A 22482-nucleotide genomic window follows, 5' to 3' on the forward strand; every position below is an offset into this window, starting at 1 on the left:
GATGGCGGTGGCCGGATGGCGGTGGCCGGATGGCGGTGGCCGGATGGCGGTGGCCGGATGGCGGTGGCCGGATGGCGGTGGCCGGATGGCGGTGGCCGCATGGCAGCCTGATGGTGGTAGCCGGATGGCGGCAGCCGGATGGCGGCAGCCGGATGGCGGCAGCCGGATGGCGGTGGCCGGATGGTGGTGGCCGGATGGCGGTGGCCGCATGGCAGCCTAATGGTGGTAGCCGGATGGCGGCAGCCGCATGGCAGCCTGATGGTGGTAGCCGGATGGCGGCAGCCGGATGGTGGCAGCTGGATGGTGGCAGCCGGATGGTGGCAGCCGGATGGTGGCAGCCGGATGGCGATGGCCGGATGGCGGTAGCCGGATGGCGGTAGCCGGATGGCGGTGGCTGGATCGTGGTGGCCGGATGGCTATGCCAGAAGGATGATGGCCGTATGGTAATGGCCGGATAGTGTCGGCAGGATAGGGTCGGCTGGATAGGGTCGGCTGGATAGGGTCGGCTGGATAGGGTCGGCTGGATAGGGTCGGCTGGATTGTGTCGGTTGGATAGTGTCTGCGAGTGGCGATGACTGGATGGCGAGGATCGGATGGCGACATCCGGATAGCGTTGACCGGATAGCGTTGACCGGATAGCGTTGACCGGATAGCGTTGACCGGATAGCGTTGACCGGATAGCGTTGACCGGATAGCGTCGGCCGAATAGCGTCGGCCGGATAGCGTCGACTGGATAGCGTCGGCCGGATAGCGTCGGCCGGATAGCGTCGGCCGGATAGCGTCGGCCGGATAGCGTCGGCCGGATAGCGTCGGCTTGATAGCGTCGGCCGGATTTCATTGGCCGGATGATGACATCTGAAAGGTCCCGTCTGGCCAATCGGGTGCTCAGGCCGAGTAGATGGGTGGCATGATACCGGTAAAGCGATTCCACACCACGAGGTCTACGTTAGAAATTCGCAGCCAGCCGACGACACACCGCCCGAATCAACTCCAGGAACCGCACCACTTAACAGTCATCGACTCACTGTCTTTTCATGCTCTCGATCACTTCACACCCTGACCGTGTTCGTACTCCATCGCTCTTCGTTTGCCCAGATCTCTCTTTCCACCGCTCATAAATTTTGAGTTCAGTGCGTTGTGATTTATCACCACTTCTAACCCATGAAGCAAAAACTCTCCGTACTAACCTACCAACATTCCTCATTCGTCGTTTAAACTTCATATTCTATTTAGCTATATCTACATTAAGGGCCCTATACACTAGACTGCCAATGAATGTATGGGAAAAATTTGACCATCAAATTTCGCTAACAAATCATATGCAAAATGTTTATTGCCTCGAAAAATGACCCTATGAGCTCAATCGGACATGATTTAGGGGTGGCGCAAACGCGTAAAAGTTTGACTTTTTTTCACTCTCAAAAATCTCCCTGGGGGGAGAGGGGGGGGGGTGCATGAAATTTCGGAAATCAAAAATTTTTTTTTTGATGCCAAATGTCTTAAAAATGCATAAAACGTCGAGATTTGGTGTTATCTCGAAAAAAATTTTTTTTTTCAAAAATCGACTTTCTGGGACTAAGAATTTTTTTCATGAGTTCTATATGGAATATAGAAGATTGATGAGTCGGCTTCTAAAACTGTTCTTAATTGTCTCCAACCTGCTTATATATCGAATTAAATCACCATTTAGGATCTAATACGAAATAATTCACTAGGGTGGTCCAATTATTCTTCATTAGGGTGATCCAAAAAAATCAAAAATATATGAAAAACCACAACCAGAAATTCCTAAAATCAATTGAAAAAATATCTTGAATTGCGTTAATCTGTTTCGGGAGATTTTCGAGAGTGAAAAAGTCAAACTTTGACGCGTTTGCGCCACCCCTAAATCATGTCCGATTGAGCTCAAATTTTGCATAGGGTCATTTTTCGAGGTTATAAACATTTTGTATATGGTTTGTTAGCGAAATTAAAAATTACCATTTTTGCTGGCAGTCTACTATACACCTACAAAAAATGAATTAAATGTTACCAAACGGTAACAACGTGTACAGAGCTATGTGCATGCGCCAAAATGAGCCTAGTGAACAGTCAACAAAAGTCAGAAAAACTGCGCGAATTTGGATCGAACAGCTCCGCTTCAATGCGAAAGTAAGTTCATTTGATAATAAAAGACAAAATGAACACGAATCAAGCCAAAACAAACAGCATGAAAACTGATCGAAAGTGATTCTGCTTGAAGAGAAGACATAATGATTTTCAATTGAAAGTGATGGTTGACGACTTCGTCGGCGCTTGACGATTTTCAATTGAAAGTGACTTTGTTGGGCCCTGGGTAGGTCACTCCACACACCAATCTTGGGTCAACATTTTTCTCATTGTGCCGATTGTGCTGGCAGTGCCGCTCATAGAGTCAGCTGCGATTTTTTGTAAAATATGAATATTATGGTATGTTTGGCAACTCGGTATTTCTTACAGCTTGAATGTTTTGGTTTGGAATCGCAAGGATAACATCGGTCTAGCGATAGCCAAGGAAGAATGCTGGCGAGATGGACCGTGACCGGTCTCAGCCGTCCAACAAGACACAACAAAGAAAAAAAAAGCCGTAGAGCAACCGGAAGTGTCCCCGCATCGAAAACCGATGGAGGCGATAATTGAACGGCCCCGAAAATGTCGAATATCGTGCTCGATAGGAATTCCTTCTACCGACTACTATTTATTTATTTTATTTGTCGTCAACCAGTGTAGATCGTTGACAATTGTTGCTTTAAGTGTTATTTTTTAAATTATGCTTTTGTTATATAAATTTGAGTATGTCTTGAGAACAAAAAAAAAAACTTTGTAAGGACCCTACATTTCAGAAGCAAATTACCAGCACTCGGTCAATTGGTCATCTACCAAACCAAACTCACTTGAACAATACCGACACAATTATACGGAATTTTTATTGCTGCCACTCAACCTAATTATCTTACTTATTTTTTGTCATGTTACAAAAGTCGAAACCATTTATTCTATCTCGTTTAAGATGCCACATATCGGAAAATAAAGCTATTCTTTTACTTAATTCTTATTAAACAGAAATCTCACTTCATTGTTACATACGTCGTATTGGTGGTAAGGCCACAGTTCTTACCCTTCACCACCATCAAAGCATATCCATCGTTGCCCCAATAGTTGGAGCAGGAGTTCTTGATTAGCCAGTTATAATCTCTCCTTTGAGTTTTCCGTATCCAACCACCACCACTGCATGTTCCAATACATCCAATGGGACCGGCATCGATAGCAATCTACAGCCCTCGGAAGCCTACATTTCGAATTTAAATGTGAACCGAGAAGTGAATTGCTGGTCTGAGTTCCTCTGGTATATTAAACTAGAATATGTTTCTGAAATACACAGTCAAACAGCACATAATGTTGTGAACAACTTCAATGACAGCTGTATAGCAATGCTCCCATTTTATTTAACGAACAATCAAATGCCTACGAGATTGTGCCGAAGGTATGCAGATGGATGTGTACAAGCTGTGCCGAATCTACTTTCGGCACACTGTGCTGAGTGACTTACCCCTTGTGGTAAGTGGTAACTAGACTTAAAATAAAATGTATGTCTTCGCCTTATAACACGTGACATTGTCTATGAAATTTACCACCTCTGCACCGTTTGCAAAATTCTTGTAAATTTATGTGAGATATAGCGCACATAAAATTAGCGCTAGATTTGGCATAAATTTACACGATATTTCGTGTAAATTTAGGCGCAATGTTGCTTAAATTAGCAATATTGTATGCAAACTTGTAAACGATTTCATTGTTTATGCCAACTGTAGCTCAAAGTTAAACGAGTGGAGATTCTACGCGATAGTTAAAATTTAAATTTTTTCTTTGTACGCTTGAAGAGCCGAAGAGCTCTTCTGAAGAGCCGAAAAGAGTTTAAAGGTTTTATTTTAATTTTAATATTCCATCCAAGAGGATGCACTTCAATCATGTCGAAAATCTCATGTAATTTTTAATGCCATAAAAATAATCAAATGCAGTAAAGGCAGCGTAATGTCAGTTCATGCGCTGTATAAATGATAATTTTGCCCTCTTGGCAAGTAATATTACACCATATTTTCTACACGACTGAAGTGCATCCACTTTGATGTGATATCAAAATTATTTTTTTGTTGTGTAGGCTCCAGGTGTGAGAGCTGCCTGCTAGTCGCATTGCCACTCAGTACGGAAAATAAGATCTATGGAAATCAAATCAAGGAAAAAAAATTGCAATAAACCACTGTATATTATAGATCCTGCTACTTTGTCGCTAGAGTTAATACTACTAGCATTACAATTCCCTTAAAAAAATCCGATCGTAAATCGTTTGGTTAGGGTGTAGGGGAAAAAAACACTGAGCCACATGTGGTACTAAACGAGTCTTTAAACAAAAAAACTTTTTCTTTGTTTTCCCTCACCTAAATGCCAAAACTGAAATCCACTCTCCTGCAAATAAGTTTCTAGCGCCGAAAGTGATGTGACTTTTGCCATACATCCAAACTCGGTAACGATTCTTTCCGGTTTCCATGCCACACGATCTCGCTCGCTGGTTCCTATCTTATTTCGCCGAAAAAGAAACACCATACCCGGAACACAACAGAATCTATGCTTCCGTACGCTTTCTTCCTAAGCACCCGCCAAAACGAGTTTACCGTTGGAAATGAAGTGGCAGCTGATGCTCTTTTTCTCGGAGAAGACTGTCAAGATTTAATCTCGATCTCTTTCACCATTGCAACCAAACCCCATCCGATGCGGAGCTGCGGGTACATGCAAACACCATTTAATGTTTGCCGATAGTGAGATTTTGATCACCCATCTACCACGCCACATGGACTGCTCCCATCCAGATCTCATTTCGCTTCCACGCGCGGACCATGTTTCAACAGCTGGGTGCTGGTTGGTGCCTTCAGCTACGAGACGAATATGATGATGATGATGATGATGATGATGCTGATGGTGATGCTGCTCCTTGCCTTTCGCTGTTTGAGTTTGTGTTTGCATGTAAGAATCACAGCTGGCACCACAAGGCAGAAAACAGCCAACAGAAACAGCAGCAGCACAGGAGCAGCAGCAGTTGCTTGTGATTTTTCCACGTCCCTGATTCGAACTGATCAAAATCTGTTTAAACACATGGAATCCTGCAAAGGGGGTATTGAAAGAAGGGGTTGGAGGGTAGTGTAAAATTAAACCTCTATAAATGTGGGAAGCTCAAATTTACATAAGGATTTGCATTCCCATTGCGAACCTTGTTGGTGACAGCAGCTTGCAACAGTGCGGTTATCCGGTGCGTGTTTCTTTTTTCCCCTGACAAGAGGAATTAAATGTTTCCAATGGTAATCTCTCCATTATTTAGTCAACTCAACTCTCTGAATGAGGTGTATTGTATGGTTCTTGAGCTCGGTTGCTATAGTTCACTTTAAACCCGAACCAGGGGCTGTTTCTACACAGCAAAAAAATATCATGAAAACAGTGCATGAACTGACATTACGCTGCTTTTACTGCATTTGTTTATTTTAGTGGCCATAAGAATTACATGAAATTTTATTGAAGTGCATTGGATGTAAAATAAAAATTATTTTTTTGCTGTGTAAACTGTCATTAGAAGCAACTATTTCTTCTCCTCGATTGCATTGCAAGCATTGCAATTTTTCCAAACCGATAGAATCCTTTCCCCAAATAGGAATCAAACCAGCCGCTTTCGGTATGGTATGCCGTGCCATCGTCGAGAATATCAGGACCACCAAAGCTCTATTTGATTCTATTTTACCAGTGAGTATAAGACTCCCCCATCAAACTTTAAGCTACCCCAAATAATTTCACTATAATTAAACACACTATCAAACCCTCATTCGACTAGTTCTCAAACAGGACTAACTCCGATAGCGCCTGTATCTGGTATTCCACTTTCGATAAAGTCAACCGTGAATAGTTAAAATCACCAAAAAAGCAAAAGCTTTCAGTCCAGCAGCGCACCGATGCAGCATTAAACTTGTACATTAGCGATCCCTGCAGCACCACTGCTAGAAAACTTCTTCCCAAAGCGCCAAACTCACCCAAAACCTAATTATCTGCAAAAGTCACTCTCTAGCATAGAACTAATACCCCACTCACTGGTCTACAACAGGCACGGTGCAGATCGGATAAACACTCAATGATAATGGCCCTGGAGGTTGTGGCAAATGGCAGGCGGACAAAAGAGAAAGTCCGGATAATAAACTATTTCTGGTCGGGAAAAGCTTGTCCATAGTTTTTCTTACACCATTCGACTCGGTTCTGCTGGTGGAACGTGGAACTTTTGCAGCCGAAGCATCTCTGTAAATTAAATCGTATGTTTGGAGAAGTAGTTGACATTTTGCTGTTGGAATGACAAGTAAAATCAATAAAAGTTGAAAAACTTAAATCAGGTCGATTTTTATAATTGAGAGGTGCCGTTGTATGCAGAGAGAGTTTTAGTCGGTATTTATTTTCCCCAATTCCTAGTCCTGCCTGCCTTTGGAAGTAAGAATACTGACCGTAAAAAATATCTTTATTACCAACAACCAGATATCAAGGAATCCAGAAAAAATAATACCGCCTAAAACTCCATCCGCAAACAACGGTACCTCTCCGTACTTTCATGAATGATGTTTCTGAAAAGGAGCAGTTCCACGCCAAATGACGACTCGGAAAACTCGACCTTCTCCGATTTGCAGAAATTTTGCATAATAGTTGGTTATGAGCATGATTAACATTTTTGCTGATATTCGGCCATTTTGGATCATGTAAAATTCTCGAAATGGCGTCTTTGAATTAATTTCTGGGACTTCTGATTCAAATGACGTTTGAGACAAAATTGTAAAGGAAAAAAAATGTTTTCCTGGATTGAAAAATATGTACAAATAGGGGAAGTGAACCAGTATTGGCCATAGGTTCCTACTTTGGCCACACCTCAAAAAGCATGAGCATGAGCATAGTTGACCGCCCACGGTTGTTACTCTGTTATTGCCAGATCAGCTGTAATTACACAGAGAACCAATATACGATGCTTGGAACTAGCAATCATCCTCAGTGTGTAAAAACTGGTGATCTCAAACTAGGCAATACCAGCGCTGGCCGGGCCCGAACGCAGGAAGGAATGGGTAGGAATGTGTTGACGGGACACTCACTTTGATGTAAGCCGAGAACACCTTTGCACTTCCACGAGGAATCACTGGGATATTGGGTAAGATGGTTGGGATTGCAGTAGGGTTCGTTTTGGTAAACGATAAGCTGAATTGATGTCCCAACGATCATATATCGCGAAGGAGCATGGGATTGAACCCACGATATTCTGCTCAGTAAGCAGAAACATTAGGCAAACGAGCTCCTTTGTATTCACATCAACAAACAAAGCTATTAACAAATCTTAAATGTGGAAAGGCTTGAGATTAAACTCATGATGTTCTACTCAGTGAGCAAAAATGGTCGCTCTAAGGCCCCTCATATCACATCACGATCGCGTTGTTGTTGTAATTATTCAAAACCGGCCCCGACGGTGACGCTGATGACGATGTTAAGTTTCACAAAACACACGATAATCAAGCAATGCTACTTTAAGCCTCGACGGCGGTGCCCTTTACACAAAAATAAGCCTTTACGACCGATGATCTTTTTAAACTGAAGACAAAAAAGCTACGAAAAAGCGCTTATGCCTTCTTTGATTTTTACATTTACGCAAGGTTCGTTGTTTCGATTGGGTCCTTACGTAAGGCGGGAGCAAAATCCATAAAACATTCACATTTTTTTTTGATACTGTTACGAACGCGCTAACGGTGTGGCCGTGTACATCATGTACAATAAAATGAACGCGAACGTAAACTAGCAAATAAAACTTTATTAAAATGACGAACTAAAAGTATACATTGACTTGCGGGAAGCACACACAATACAAGATGGCGGACTCAAACATATCTGATGTGTTGTTCCTCTTTCTTATGCTGGTTCGCGCATCTACGGGTGACAGCTTAGCTGCTACCAGTGAGCTCAGTAGTGTTGGTGTTGGTAGCGATCGTTAGGGATGTCCATGTTCCCAACATCTCCCCTCTTAATACAGCTGGTACGGGTTGAACCTAATCGGCGGTCTTCGTAGACGTGAAGAGCGGCGAGGTACCTGGACAGCTGTTTCGGTTTCTGCTGATGTAAGTGGCACAGTGCTTGTTTCAGAGGACGATGGGACTACGGACGTAGCCGATGGCTGACCAAGGTCTGTTGTCGACGAAGTTGTCGATTCCGAAGTAACCCAAACTAGGCTCGGAGAAGCTGGCGTGGATGACAAGACTTGCTGTAGCGTCGAATGCTCAGCCGGAGTTTCGAGTGTTGATGACGTTTGTGCAACAGGTGACGGTGATGGTCTCGGTGATGTGGATGGACCTGGTGGTTGTCGCTGGGTTGGCTTGTGCAGGTTCCAGGCTCGTAGTGAGATGTCCAGAGGCAACTGTTGCTTGTCTGTCTTGGACGGAATCGAGCCAGACGTTGACTTACTGTCGGCGTTCGTTCGGCTTCGCAGCTGGTTGATGTGCGAACGAATCATGCGCCTATCTTCAACCCATACGTTGAACATCACCTGTCCCACTCCCTCCAGAATCACTCCTGATGCCCATCTCCACGAATTGTTAGAGTGCACCTTGGCGTATAGTAGATCACCTTTACTGAACAACCTTGAATCTGGTTGAGCAGTCGTTTCCCGAACGGCTGGTGGACGGAGTAAGTCCAGACTGGTCCTAATTCTACGCCCAAACATTACTTCGGACGGAGATCTGCTTTGTGGTGCTGACAGGTTTGGTGTGGTTCGGTAGGTCAACAGAAAAGTGTCCAGTGCTTCCTGAATTGATCTTCTCCCCTCTCGAATCTTTTTGACCGCTCGCTTGAAGGTGTCCACGAAACGCTCAGCTTGGCCGTTGGACTGCGGATGAAACGGCGCAGTTGTCACGTGATCGATACCGTTCTCGAGGCAGAGTTGTGTGAACTCGGCACTGGTGAACTGCGTACCGTTGTCGCTGACTAGCGTTTCTGGCATACCAAGGCGAACGAAGAGACTTCGTAGGATTCCGATGGTTGCAGTGGCTGTTATCGACTTGGTTCTGACGATTTCCACCCATTTTGAGTACGAATCGACGCTAAGCAGGAAGTACTCTCCTTCGATTGGCCCAGCGTAGTCGATGTGGACGCGCTGCCATGGATACGTTGACTTGGGCCACGACAGCGGCGGTGCTTTGGGCGGACTCTTGGCTGCAACTGCGCAGTGACGGCACGCTTTGACATGCGCAGCGATATCCGAGTCGATAGACGGCCAGTAAACGAAGCTGCGCGCAATCGCTTTCATGCGCTGAATACCCGGATGACCACGATGGAGATGGTGTAGGCAACGCATCCGGAAATCGGTCGGAATCACTAAACGTTCGGCAAACATCACGCACCCTTGAACCGTAGATAGCGAATCACTTCGGTTGAAGAATTGCTGGATCTCACGGTTCGAAATGGCCGTTTTTAACTGTGGCCAACCTTGCTGGACGAAACGGTAGACCTTGCAAAGTACAGGGTCGAAACGGGTGGCGTGCTGAATTGCCCTGAAGCTGAGAGGAAGTGCGTTAACTGCATCTAATGCAATGGATCTTACATCGTTCTCCGTGATGATGCTGGCTACGACGGAGTCTTCTTCTGGTTTGACGTGTTGATCGATCAACCGGGACAGGATATCGGCGTTTCCGAATTTTGTTGTGTTTACGTAAACAATGTTGAAGTCGTGGAGCAGCAACTGTAAAGCCCAACGTTGTAGCCAGTTCGCCGTATAGACTGTGATGCCATTTTTCGAACAAAAGATCCGAAGAAGTGGAGCATGATCAGTTTGTAGTGTGAAGGTCTGACCAAACAGCATCTTGTGGAACTTGGTCACAGCGAAGATGATCGCGAGCCCCTCACGGTCTGGATGACTGTAGGCTTGCTCTAGAAGCATGCTGCACGACGTTAATCGATCCGTCTGGAAACTTGTGGCTAATGGTCGCACCAACTCCAACCGATGACGCATCCGCTGCTACCACTACCTCGCGTTGCGGGTTGTAGTGCGTCAGAAGCAAATCTGAAGTGAGAATCTGCTTGAAGGTGGAGAAGGCCTTGTCGCATTCCACTGACCAAACGAACTTCTTGTCGGCTTTGAGAAGCGCATCCAGCGGATATCGCAACGTACGCATACTCGGGACGAATTTCCCGTGGTAATTGATCGCTCCCAGAAACGTCTGTCGGCGCTGGCATATTGCAGATAGATTCATTTTTCGCTGGATCCGGACGGAGACCTTGCCCGTCGATGAGGTGTCCCAGATACTTGATTTGACACTGGCCAAACGAGCACATTTCCGCTTTGATGGTGAATCCGAACTCCTGAATTCGACGAAGGACGGCTTGAAGGTTGCGCCAATAATGGTCCGCTTCGTCAACTCCGCCGACTAGAACATCATCGAGATACCCCGAAGTGTAGTTGAGTCCAGCGAGCATTGTGTCCACAAGCTGCTGAAACGCTCCGGGTGCTGCCTTAACTCCCGGTGGAAGCCGATTGTACCGATAGAGACCTCGATGTGTGTTGATGGTGAGCAACTCTCGACAGCTTTCATCCACCTCCACCTGCAAGAACGCATCTGAAAGGTCGATTTTACTGGTTTGGATTTACGCCAATAGATTTTAAATTCATTAAGAAATAACTGGGCTATTATTTTTCAAACATTGCTAGATTATCGAATTAGAGGCCATCGAGTTGTGGATTATTGGCTGTATAGGTTTTCAATAAAAAGGCTAAAGGCACCAATTAAACCCTAACTGATATTCGTAAACAACTCAGAGGACCACTTGGGTTGGAAATCAAAACATACTTCCAACATTCACCCAAGGGTAAAGCGATTCCCAACCATCCTCTAAACACAACCGTAGTCATAAGGAAACAAATCTCCCACTAGTCACGAGTAGGGAAAACATTTGGAAATTGCTTAATTTATCTCTACGAAACCCTGCCACCGGCGCACGGAGGGGTATTTGGCAAATCTAGCAGGCCAAAACCCATTTTTTCGAAAGGGGGCTAACTTTAAATGAATAAGTGAATTGAACACGTTAATAATAGGTGAACTTACTTGTTTTTATCTTTTACCTATCGTTTCGCTTGCTATAGCAGTTCAAAGTTGACTTTCGAGTTGGTCGTGTGATTTCGTGCAATTAGTCAACTCAAGTTACTTTTTTAAAGAGACATCTAGGATGGACTCTATTCAGGCAGGTAATTAAGAACATATTAATTTGAATCAAACATGAGTTATTAACGGTGATGTAAATAAGTAGCAAAAAATTCGGCTGGATTCGGGTGATGTGAATCAGTTGAAGTTGATGCAAGCTGGCTTCGCTTATTGTTGCCACAAAAAACCCTGCTCCTAACTGCCTCCGAGTACGTTGGAAGCATTTTTTCAGCTCGATTTTATAATATTTTGAAGAAATTTATGTTTAACTGCACAACAACTATACTTTTTTAATGCATTTCATAATACACTGGAGTCGATTTTTTACGCGGGGGATACGTGCCGCGTAAAAACAAAACCGCGTGAATTCCGAAATCCGCGTAAATTGCAAAATTTGTATTTTCTTTTAAGTGCAAAAACTCATGTCGTCTCATGTATCTTCAGCATATAAGATATGTTAGTTTACACCAAACATTGTGTTTTTCTGCCGTTTTTACAAGGAAGCTTTCAGATCGAGATCGGAAAATGTCTGTGAATATGCGCGCGTGTGCCAGCAGAGGATTAGCCGGACTTGAGCACCAAATTTTTTTTTTATCGGATTGTCGTGATGAACTTGCCTTTGGGAATTTCGCCAGGATTTTTTTTTAGATAATCGTGTAACAGAGACGTGCTCAAAGGCTGGCTCTAAACTCGGATCTTCTACTTTCATCATGTAAATTTCCGTTTTTGCCTAGGAATGAGACAAACACCACGAACGAAATCCAAACCATTCTTTAAGGAGTCTTTGGAAATGTTGTTGAGGCTACAGTTGATATTTTTATACAGTCTCTAATTCGGATGAATTGTCGGATAGCACGGAAAATTCATCTGAAGGAGAACCGTGGTATTTAGCATGTTTAGATTCCCATGTAACAAAAATTCATAGTATTTGTTTATTTGTTTATTTGTATATTGAAAAATTCAACTGACAATTATTGTCTAAATTAATAAAACTGAAACTAAATAGTTCCTTTGGTTTGTTTTTTCCGTCGATCTTGTTTTCCGTGCTGAGCACCAATGCTACCGACGTGCCAGGAAGGCACTTCCCACACCTGGCCCCTACGTATCGACCCATCAACTCATGAACCGGGGACCAACGGCTTTACTTCCCATCCGAAGGAAGGCGTGATCAGAGATGTTATGCCTCAGAACATCCCGGCGGCGCCGACTGGGATTGAACCCAGGCCTGCTGGGGTGAGAGGTAATCACGCTTACCACTACACCACCGGCGCCGTTAAATTAAATAGTTACGGTCAACGGTATGGAAAAGGCCAAGTAACCGATGACGAAACACGTCAGATGATACTTTAAAGTCGAACATATAATAGAAGTCGCTCGTGCTGTGCATAATTTCGGCGCCGTGGTTACAAAAACAGAAAGTCGCGTTGACGAAGAGGCCTCTCAGGGGCATACATATTTAGATGAACCAGCAGTGTTGGATAGTCAATGTCACACGTAAGCAGCTTTCCAGCGAACATAGCTTGAGTGACCGTCCGTCTTACCTCTAATGGTTCGATTCCCAGGAGACGGAAACACTCCTCGTACGGTGCCAAGTTCGTTGGAAGTTCGTCACGCCAGTTGAAGAAACGAAGAGCATATCTCACAAACTTGCGTTGAACGGATTCAATTCTAGTGATTCTAGTAGCATGGAAAGGGCACCAAACAACTACACTTGACTCCAATAAGGATCGCACAAGCGAGCAGTAGAGTGACCTGAGGCATAGCGGGTCACGGAACTCTTCGGCAATTTTGAAAATAAAGCCCAATTGTCGACTAGCTCTGGAGATGATGTCATTGTAGTGGATTCTGAAAGTAAGTCTGCAGTCCAAGTTAACGCCGAGATCCTTTATGTGCTCTTTACGAGCAAGACAGCGTCTGTAGAGAACATAGTCAAACATGATTGGTTAAATTTTTCGGTGATAGTAAATAATGTGACATTTTTCGATGCTTAGACTCATAAAATTTCTTGAGAACAAGTCAGCAAAAATACCTAACATATTCTGGAGATTCCAACAGTCCGAGGGATTTTTTAATAATTTTGTAGATTTTCGTATGATCCGCATAGAAAATGCGGCATCCTGATGGTATCAGAAAGGCACCGTCGTTTAAACAGGTCGAAAACAGTAGCGGTCCTATGTTACTGCCTTGCGGAACCCCCGAGTTGTTTGAGAAAACATCCGATTCACCAAGTAAGATCTGAACCAATCCACAGCCGTTGACGAGACGCCAAGTATCTCCAGCTTGGCAAGCAAGATATTATGGTCCACCGTGTCAAATACAGCTTTAAGATCCCTATACGCAGCATCGACTTGCCATCCTGAATCCATGCAACAGTTAGAAGTAAACTGCCCCAGGTTCGCGGACACGGAGCGCTTCGGGTAAAAGCCGTGTTGTTCTGTATCGATATAATTTTAGCAACACGCGAACAGAGCATCATTTATGATAATCTCGAACAGTTTTGAGCAGGCACACAGGGATTCCACGATAATTTGCGACATTCCGTTTATCTCCTTTTTTGTAGACTGGGAACAGATAAGAAAGTTTCCAGCGGCAGGGGAACTCACATTGCTGTGCCGAGAGATTGAATAGCTCGCAATTGGAAGGCAGAGATTGGCTACACAACGTTTTAGAACTGATGACGGAATGCCGTCAGGTCCGGCGGCGACCGAGAGCTATCACCATGTCTTCTTCTTCTTCTTCTTCTTCTTCTTCTTCTTCTTCTTTCCTTTATTTAACATCGGTCTCTGTTCCGCAATCTAGTGCCAATCACCGACGGACATCGATTGCCATCCATTGACGGCAATCGAATGTGCAGGAAGGCAGCTTCCACACCTGCGTAGGATATCGCACCCATTCAACACACATGGGCCGGGACCAACGGCTTTACTTCCCTTCCGAAGGAAGACGTGACCAGAGATTTTTATGCCTCAGAAAAATCCCACCAACCTCGGCTGGGATTGAACCCAGACCCATCGGGGTGTTAGAAAGCAGTCACGCTTACCACTACACCACCGGCGCCGGCTAAACCATGTCTTCTGAAATGCGTGAAATATCGAAACTAAACACATCACGTGGCATCCCAACAGCAGCATCCAGCACTTGTGTCGGCGAAGCGGAGAAATCGTGGAACACTTGCTTGAAATGACGAGCAAACAAGTCGCCTTTTTCTCTTTCGCTGTTAGTCGAGTCATTCCCGAGAAACATTGAACAAGGCAACCCGGATTCCTTCCGCTTGGAGTTGACAAACGACCAAAAACTTTTCCGATTCGTGCGAAGGTTCGCTTCCGTGCGTCTCACGTGTCGATTATAGAGAAAACGATTGTAATTCCGATAACTGCGACTCGCAAAATTGAACAGTCGTTTGTAGTACGGCGAGCGAGAGTTACAATACTTTCGGAGGGCGGCAGAGCGTTGACGTTTTAGCACGCATAGGCGTGGGTTAGACAATGGAGGCAATCAATCAATTTCCGCAACATAATCAGCTCGGCGAAAGTCCAAAGAGTAGCACTCAGATGACGGCGTAAAAACAATCGGCGAAGGTAAACTAAATGACACGACGAGAGCGGGATGATCGGCATCTAGATCAATCAGTGGCTTGACCGGCAAGGAAACAGAAGTGCCCGGTAATGCGGAATCATTTTCCAGGACAAGATCTAGCAAACGTCCATTTCGGTTCGGAAAAGAATTCGCTTGTGTGAACCCGTAAAAGTTAAAACCGTCCAAAAGATCACTGCAAGCAACCGGCATGTGCGAACGCAGTGGATTAATTAATGGTGTGCCGCCGTCTGTAAAGCGCGACTGGAAACCAGCTTGATTGCAATTGCCAAATACGAAAGCGGGAGAGCAGGGACTTAATTGTGAAGACATCGAGCCTAACGATTCCACATGCTCACGGACGATCGTGCAGTCGTTTTTGCGGTCGGGGGGCAGGTAGATTGCGCCTACACTAAGCTTGCTGTGTGGAAGTTCTACACAGCTGTTCCAGTTGACTGGAAATGGGTGACGTACTTACGTAGCTAGCCAGTCTCGTTGATACTGCAATCAGGACTCCGCCACCGCGTGATTTTTGACTGTTTAGGGGAGACCGGTCAGGTCTGAAGACGGAATAGAGTGACCCGAAAAGTTGCGATGAGTAAATTCGGTCGTCCAGCCACGTTTCCGTCATCACAATCAAATCATATTCGGCCTCCTCAACAGCCAGGAAAAACTAGTTGATTTTAGTCCTCAGCTCACGCACGTTTTGTTAGTAGATCCGGAGACCATTCGAGAAGCAATCACGGGAGCTGGAAATCGAAAGGGCATCAGGTACCGAAAGTTCAGAATCGCAAACATACTCGCCTGAGGTTGCAGATCGGAAACCCCCGATACCATTACCGACCACAGGACCGGGACAATGAAGATGGCGGATGTTTGCAGCAAGCGCGACTGGGTCGGGAGGTTTGGAAGCTTCCTTAGTACCTGTTTTAGGGTGTCCCGGATCATAGGAAGAGCAGGTGGTGGACGGATGCATAGACATAATGTGGCTAGTGCGGAGGCCGCAGAACCGGAACACAGCTAGAAGTTGATGCGCTATCAGACAAAAGAGAGGCTGAATCGTCAGTATAATAGCTGGTTGGAAGACATACATCTACACTCAGGGCCGAGTCGACTATGCTAAGCGCTGGCTGAAATAAGCGCGACTGAGGCAGAAAAATCGGGACTTCCACAGTGCTATCCACGATGCGTCTAGTTATGTTGAGTAAACTGCTATACAACCAAAACTAGTCATATCAATGTTATATAAACTGTTGTAGAACATCTGCAGCGCTGTTACAACAGGCGTGGATTTCGCGAATCTCGCGGATTTCGAGATTTTTGCGGATTTGTTGCGGAAAACGCGGAAACATTAAATGATGTCGCGAAAATCGCGAAGGGGCTGACTTTTGTGGAACTCTTTGTAATCTTTCCGACCAGGATTATTTTTCTGTCATAAATTTGGTTGTTCATTTGACTCTCAATTTTTAACCGGTTCAAACCAAACACCCTGCAAATAATCGATAAATGATATAAATTCCATAAGTCATACCGGATTTACACGGAAATTCCCTGAGGTCTGTCCATTGTGAGACATTTTCCTTTTTTTTTAATATGAACATAGCATTTTTCGTTGTCAAATCATAAACGAATCGTATGTATGCGAGTAATTGGCATTTATACCGGATATTCTAGCTTCTCTAAATCGTCCTGAAGTTCAATTAATTTGTTCTACTAAATATATCAACCAAGTCTGCAATAATGTCTGTAGTATCGAAATATGTCCAAACATATTTAAAGTGTCTATGTGGCTTGTACCCGACCTATTGCTACGTATACAATATGTTATAGGTTCTGAAATCATTCTGAAGATCAGATTATTTTTCTACTAGATCACCCAAGACCAACTCAATATCTGTAGTATCGAAATATGCCAAACCAAATTTGCAGTGTCTATGTGGATCATACCAACCTATTGCCATGTATGCCAAATGTTTTAGGACTTCCAAATCGATATTTCGATACTACCAATATTATCCCAGTCTTTGTTTATCTAGTAAAACAAATCATCTGAGCTGCATAACAGTTTGGAGAACCTAGATCGTCTGGTATACGTGAAAATAATTAAACATTATCCATATGAATCTGTTTGGACATATTTCGATCCTACAGACTTTATGCCAGTCATGGTTGATCTAGTAGAATAAATCATCTGAACTCCAGAACGATTTGGAGAACTTTAAACATCTGATATATATGACAATAGTTCATGCATAATCCACATAGACACTGTCCATCTGTCTGGAAATATTTCGATACTAAAGACATTGTCCCAATCTCGGTTGATCTAGTAGATCAAATTATCTTAATTCCAGAAGAACCTTGAACGTCTGGATTACTCGGAAATAGATCATCCATAATCCACATAGACGCTTTGAATCTGATTGGACATTTTTCGATACTACAGACATTATTGCAGTCTTGGTTGATCTAGTAGAACAAATCAACTGATGTCCTGGACGATTTAGAAAACCTATTATTTCCGGTATACATAGTAATAAGTCGTGCATGATCCACAATGTCACATATATACGATTCGGTTATGATTTGACAACGAAAAGGTTCATAGTAGAAATTAAAAAAAGTAACATGAAAATGTGCTTGGACCGTCGCTGACTGGAACGATTGGTTTCAGTGTCGTCGAAGGCCAAAGTGCGAGGTCCCAGTTCCCAGTACTCGGAAAAAGTGTTTTTGTGCCGATGCAATTGCTGCTTCTCACAGTGAGATGCTTTCGGCGGATCGAAATGCCATTTGATCCCGTTTTTCGTGCATTCTTCGGCGACTGCAGCTTTGTGATCTTGACTGCGAAGTAAGTGACGTAATTCGTTGGCAGCTCCTACGAAATTTCGTCCATTGTCGCTGTAGATTTCGGAACAGAGACCTCGCCGGGAGACGAATCGTCGCAAGGCTTGAATGAACTTCGCTGTGCTCAAGTCAACCAGCAGCTCCAGATGCACGGCTTTTGTACAGAAGCACACGAAAACTGCCACATATGCCTTTCTCGGTGCTGCTCGTCGATTATGTAGTTGGATTTGAATGGGCCTCCCGTAGTCGATGCCGGTTACGGTGAACGATCGGGTTGCAGTAACACGAGCAGTCAGTAACTCCGCCATAAATTGCTCTATCATTTTAAGACGGTTCCGGAAGCAAACGACGCAGCTATGGACCATCCGCTTGACAAGATCTCTGGCCCCTATGATCCAACACCGGCGGCGAAGAAGCGTGCGAAGAAGTTGTGGCGCTACGTGAAGATGTCGAAGATGGAAGGATCTAACCAGTAGCGATGATAATGCTTGTGACGATGGTAGGATGACGGGATGCTTTTTGTCGGACGAAAATTGCGAGTTGCTTAGTCGTCCGCCGATTCGAAGGACTTGATTGTCGTCGAGAAAAGGATGAAACCAACGAAGACGAGATTTCGCTGGTACAGGTTGCCGTTGTAGTAGTTGTTGTCGTTCGCTGCCAATACAAACAAACTTGATTAGCGTTGATTCCGCCTTGATGAGATCCTCCATGGTGAGAAAAGAACTTGCCTGATGCTGAGTGGTTTTAAGCCGACAGTTTTGCAGAAACCGATTTGGAGAACTTTCCGACGTGCTCATCGATGAATGACGGTTCTTCGGCAGCTATACTAGCAGTGACGAGCGACTTCTTGGTTTCTCGAAGAGCTTCTTCGGGCTGATTAGGTTTGGATTTAGTTGATATTGGCCATACGGTAGGGTCACGTTCAGGACCGTTCCACCAGAGACTGCTTTCGATTATATTATCTGCTGTCATTCCCCCTAGAGATGAGATGCGCTGGATTCTGTATCCCAGCGACGTGGTTCCACGAGCAGTTTTCGGTAGCAAGCTGGATCTTGGACACTCGGTTTGCCACGAATGTTGTCCATGTAGAGGGAGTGGATTTCAGCCAGCAAAGGACCATAGTGGAATCGACCCAGAAAAAGGTGTCTGCTGTCAGTTGAAGAGATTTTATTACCTTCTCGTAGAGTTCAGCGCTAACGAGTGCTCCGCACAGTTCGAGTCGCGGAATGCTCTGCTTCTTGATTGGGGCGACTTTCGATTTGGAGGTCAGGAGCGCTACCTTGACGCAACCATTAGAGTTCGTTGATCGTATGTAGACACACGCACCGTATGCGTGATCGGAGGCGTTGGTGAAGGTGTGGATTTGCAGTGACGTTGGTGAAGGAAATAGAACGCAGCGCTGCACATGAAGTTCGTGGAAACAAGGAAGTTGTGACTGGTACGATTCCCAACGAGTCTTGAATGCTGATGGAAGTTCTTCATTCCAGCTCCATGCCTTTCCTTCGTTATCCACAAGTGTCCAAATCGCCTGCATGAAGATTTTCGCTGTAGTTACAACCGGTCCAACTAGTCCTAGTGGGTCGAATAAGCGTGCTATATGCGAGAGTGCGATGTGTTGCGTCAGATCTTCTTTAGTAGAGGTCGGAGGAAGTTGAGTCTTGTAGCGGAGAACGTCGGTGGCTGGCTCCCAGTGCAGCTCTAGTGTTTTGATGCATTGATCCCTGTCGAGGTCGACCGATGACTTGAGAGCCCTGTTCTCGGCCGGGACGTTTTCTACTACCGCTGGTTCATTTGATGCCCATTTTCGTAGTTCAAATCCTCTTTTGAGAAGAGATTCTAATTGCCTTCATAGAGTGATTGCTTCTTCTCGCGTGTTCGCTCCGGAAAACAGGTCGTCGACGTAGAAGTCCTTACGAAAAACATTGGCAGCTTCGGGGAAATTTGTTTGCTCGACATCAGCTAATTCTTGCAGCACTCGTGTAGCAAGAAAAGGAGCACTGGCGGTACCGTATGTAACGGTTTTCAGCTCGTTTGTTTGTAGAGGGGCTTCTGGTGATGGACTCCACACGATATGCTACAGGTTGTTGCTTCGTTGATCCGTCAAAATCTGCTGGTACATTTGTTTGACATCAGCGTTGAGTAGGACCGGGCGGATTCTGGATCGCATAGTGAGCGATCGGAGGTCTTCTTGTACAATAGGTCCGATCATAAGTGCGTCGTTCAAGGATGGTTCATTCTGTTTTTAAATAAATATCCAACGCTACAACCATGCACGGTACTAATCGTTGATTTTTTTAATGAAAATATGCCATGGTCTTAGTACTATTATGAAAGTGTCAACACATGTTCGGTAACAGTTTTAACATTATTTTTTAGTGCAACAAAAAAGGGGAAAAAAGTGTTGGACAGTTACTCTAGTAAAACAAAGCTACACCCATTTACGGTACTGTGAACTGGTATAAATCTTTAAATATACCATGCAAATGACCATAGCACCACAGACAAACAGACATAACACATTGAATATTTCTCACTGTAAAACATCGTCGCTAAAACATTACCACCATCTGTTGAGTACACTGTGGTGGGTAGTACGCTGAACAGATGGCAGTAGTGTGTAAACGTCAAACGCAAGGGAGTTGACTATGCGCGCCACAGCTGGCGGTACTACCAACTACGATACTTTTAAATTGACCGTTAAATGCATGTTCGATGAACAACTTACGAGAGTTAAGTCTGTTTGTCTGTGATAGCACCGTTTTAGAAGTGACAAAACATCTTTTGTAGCAGTTTTAGGCCGGCGCCGGTGGTGTAGTGGTAAGCGTGACTGCTTTCTAACACCCCGATGGGTCTGGGTTCAATCCCAGCCGAGGTCGGTGGGATTTTTCTGAGGCATAAAAATCTCTGGTCACGTCTTCCTTCGGAAGGGAAGTAAAGCCGTTGGTCCCGGCCCATGTGTGTGTTGAATGGGTGCGATATCCTACGCAGGTGTGGAAGCTGCCTTCCTGCACATTCGATTGCCGTCAATGGATGGCAATCGATGTCCGTCGGTGATTGGCACTAGATTGCGGAACCGAGACCGATGTTAAATAAAGGAAAGAAGAAAAGAAGAAGCAGTTTTAGGACTATTTTCCGGTGTGAAAAAAAAACAAAAAAATTGTTACCCTCATAATTCAAAGTTACACCCATATACGGTACTGGTAATTGGTTTGAAGACAAAAAATGTACCATGTATATGGTCACAGTACTGTTATAGAGGTATTAAAATTACAACCGAAATAGTCACAACGTAAAACTAGTTTTGGCCAGCTAGATTTATCAAATACCCCTACGTGCGGCGGAGCCAGAAATGGGGCTCTCGTTCATCGATTCGACACAATTACCGAGGGAAAATATACATGTGTTCAGGTTTCAATTCCAATCCCAAAATTACCTCCCCTACTGTCTCTCTTGTTTCGAAAAGTTGCGTTTTACCAGAAACTGTCGATAACAACAGCTCGAAGCGAATTGTGTTTTAATTAACTTGTCACTTGGAAAATGTTTCTTCGTTCGTTGTTTTGTTCGAACTCCGTTGGTACCTACCTTACCCAGCCTTATATCCGGACAACACCCACACGTTCACCTCCTTTCAGAGAAGGTTTTTGTGTTATCTGAGCGTGAATGCGCGCTTCGGAAACTAGTGATAAATCGATAATTTGTGGCAAAGTTGCCTCTTTGAAACTTTTCTCTTTCCAGACCAGTTCTTCACGCACCAGTCACGCTTTCCATTACTTTACGCTTTTCCCCCTCAAGTTCTGACCGAAAACACAAACACAAAAGTCAGTCAACCAGGAAGCAATAAGTTTCGTCGCCATCGATGCTCGCTGCTAAAAGTGGAAGATACCTACCTATCGTTCCTCCAACATCTCCTTGTGTAGGAAAGTAGCTCTCTGTTTGAATGAAACGAGAAGCAATCGAAGGTAGGAGTGAAACAAATTGCAGCAGACGCTAATTGAAAGTTATCGTTCGAGGCATTTATTTCGAATTTTAGTTTTGAACGGAGGTAGTGACAGTTGGTTTTTTGTTTAGCAACTGTTTTAGACAGTTTTTCTCCGGATCTCGCAAGAGTAGTTCCAGGCAAAAAACCGAAAAAGTAAAAAATATTTTTGGATCGCCCTTCTTCGATTTGTATGAAACATTGCGTAATCGTTTGTTATGGGCAATTATTCACATTTTTGCTAAACTTCGGTCATTTTTGAGCTTGTAAAATTTTCAAAATAACGTTCTTGAAATTTATTTAAAGTAAAAATTCAAAACAAATGTTTAATACCCAAATATCTCAAAATTTCCGCGACGATTTTTTTAAAGCTTATGAAAAATGAAGACTTTTGGAAAGTTTAAACCCTTGGAATCTTAACCCTTTGTCTGTATCTAGAGGTCAATATGACCCCAGACTATTTTTGCAATCTTGATTATTCATCAGAACGATTTTTTCTCTGACATCTTGACACGCCTGCCTCTTAGTTTCACACTTAAAAAAATTAATGTAAACTTAAGTGCTCTGAGACTGACATATACGAGCGTCAGCGTATTATGCAGTAGAGACAACGTTGCTGACTTTGTGATCCACTTGGAAAGCTTCCTGAACAACACCGAGGAGTTCAACGAGCAACAAGTCAAGATACGTCTGGAGAAACTTGAAGCGAAGTGGACTTAATTCGAGGAACTTCAGAACAATATTGAGGGCATGGAGGAAAACGAGGAGAACATGAAGGAGCACCAGCAGCTGAGGGCAGAATTCGAGGACAAGTACTTTGAGGTA

General features: G+C 44.3%; 2 protein-coding genes across 2 annotated transcripts in view; both read right to left on the reverse strand.

Annotated features, from left to right (window-relative positions):
• Nucleotides 1-22482, reverse strand: part of Ptp99A (Protein tyrosine phosphatase 99A) — a 482762-nt gene that overhangs the window by 433195 nt on the left and 27085 nt on the right. The gene's annotated exons all lie outside the window — the stretch shown is intronic.
• Nucleotides 8099-9928, reverse strand: LOC135698492 (uncharacterized protein K02A2.6-like). Its single transcript, XM_065218497.1, has one exon. It carries the CDS (start codon nucleotides 9926-9928, stop codon nucleotides 8099-8101), a length of 1830 nt encoding a protein of 609 aa, XP_065074569.1.

This window comes from Ochlerotatus camptorhynchus, unplaced genomic scaffold, assembly GCF_037179485.1.
Source record: "Ochlerotatus camptorhynchus isolate MF236.1 unplaced genomic scaffold, CSIRO-AGI_Acam_v1.1 ptg000087l, whole genome shotgun sequence".
Classification (NCBI taxonomy): domain Eukaryota; kingdom Metazoa; phylum Arthropoda; class Insecta; order Diptera; family Culicidae; genus Ochlerotatus; species Ochlerotatus camptorhynchus.

Excerpts from the sequence above, each read along its gene's own strand:
- LOC135698492 (XM_065218497.1), bottom strand. The coding sequence starts at position 9,928 with ATGCTGTTTGGTCAGACCTTCACACTACAAACTGATCATGCTCCACTT.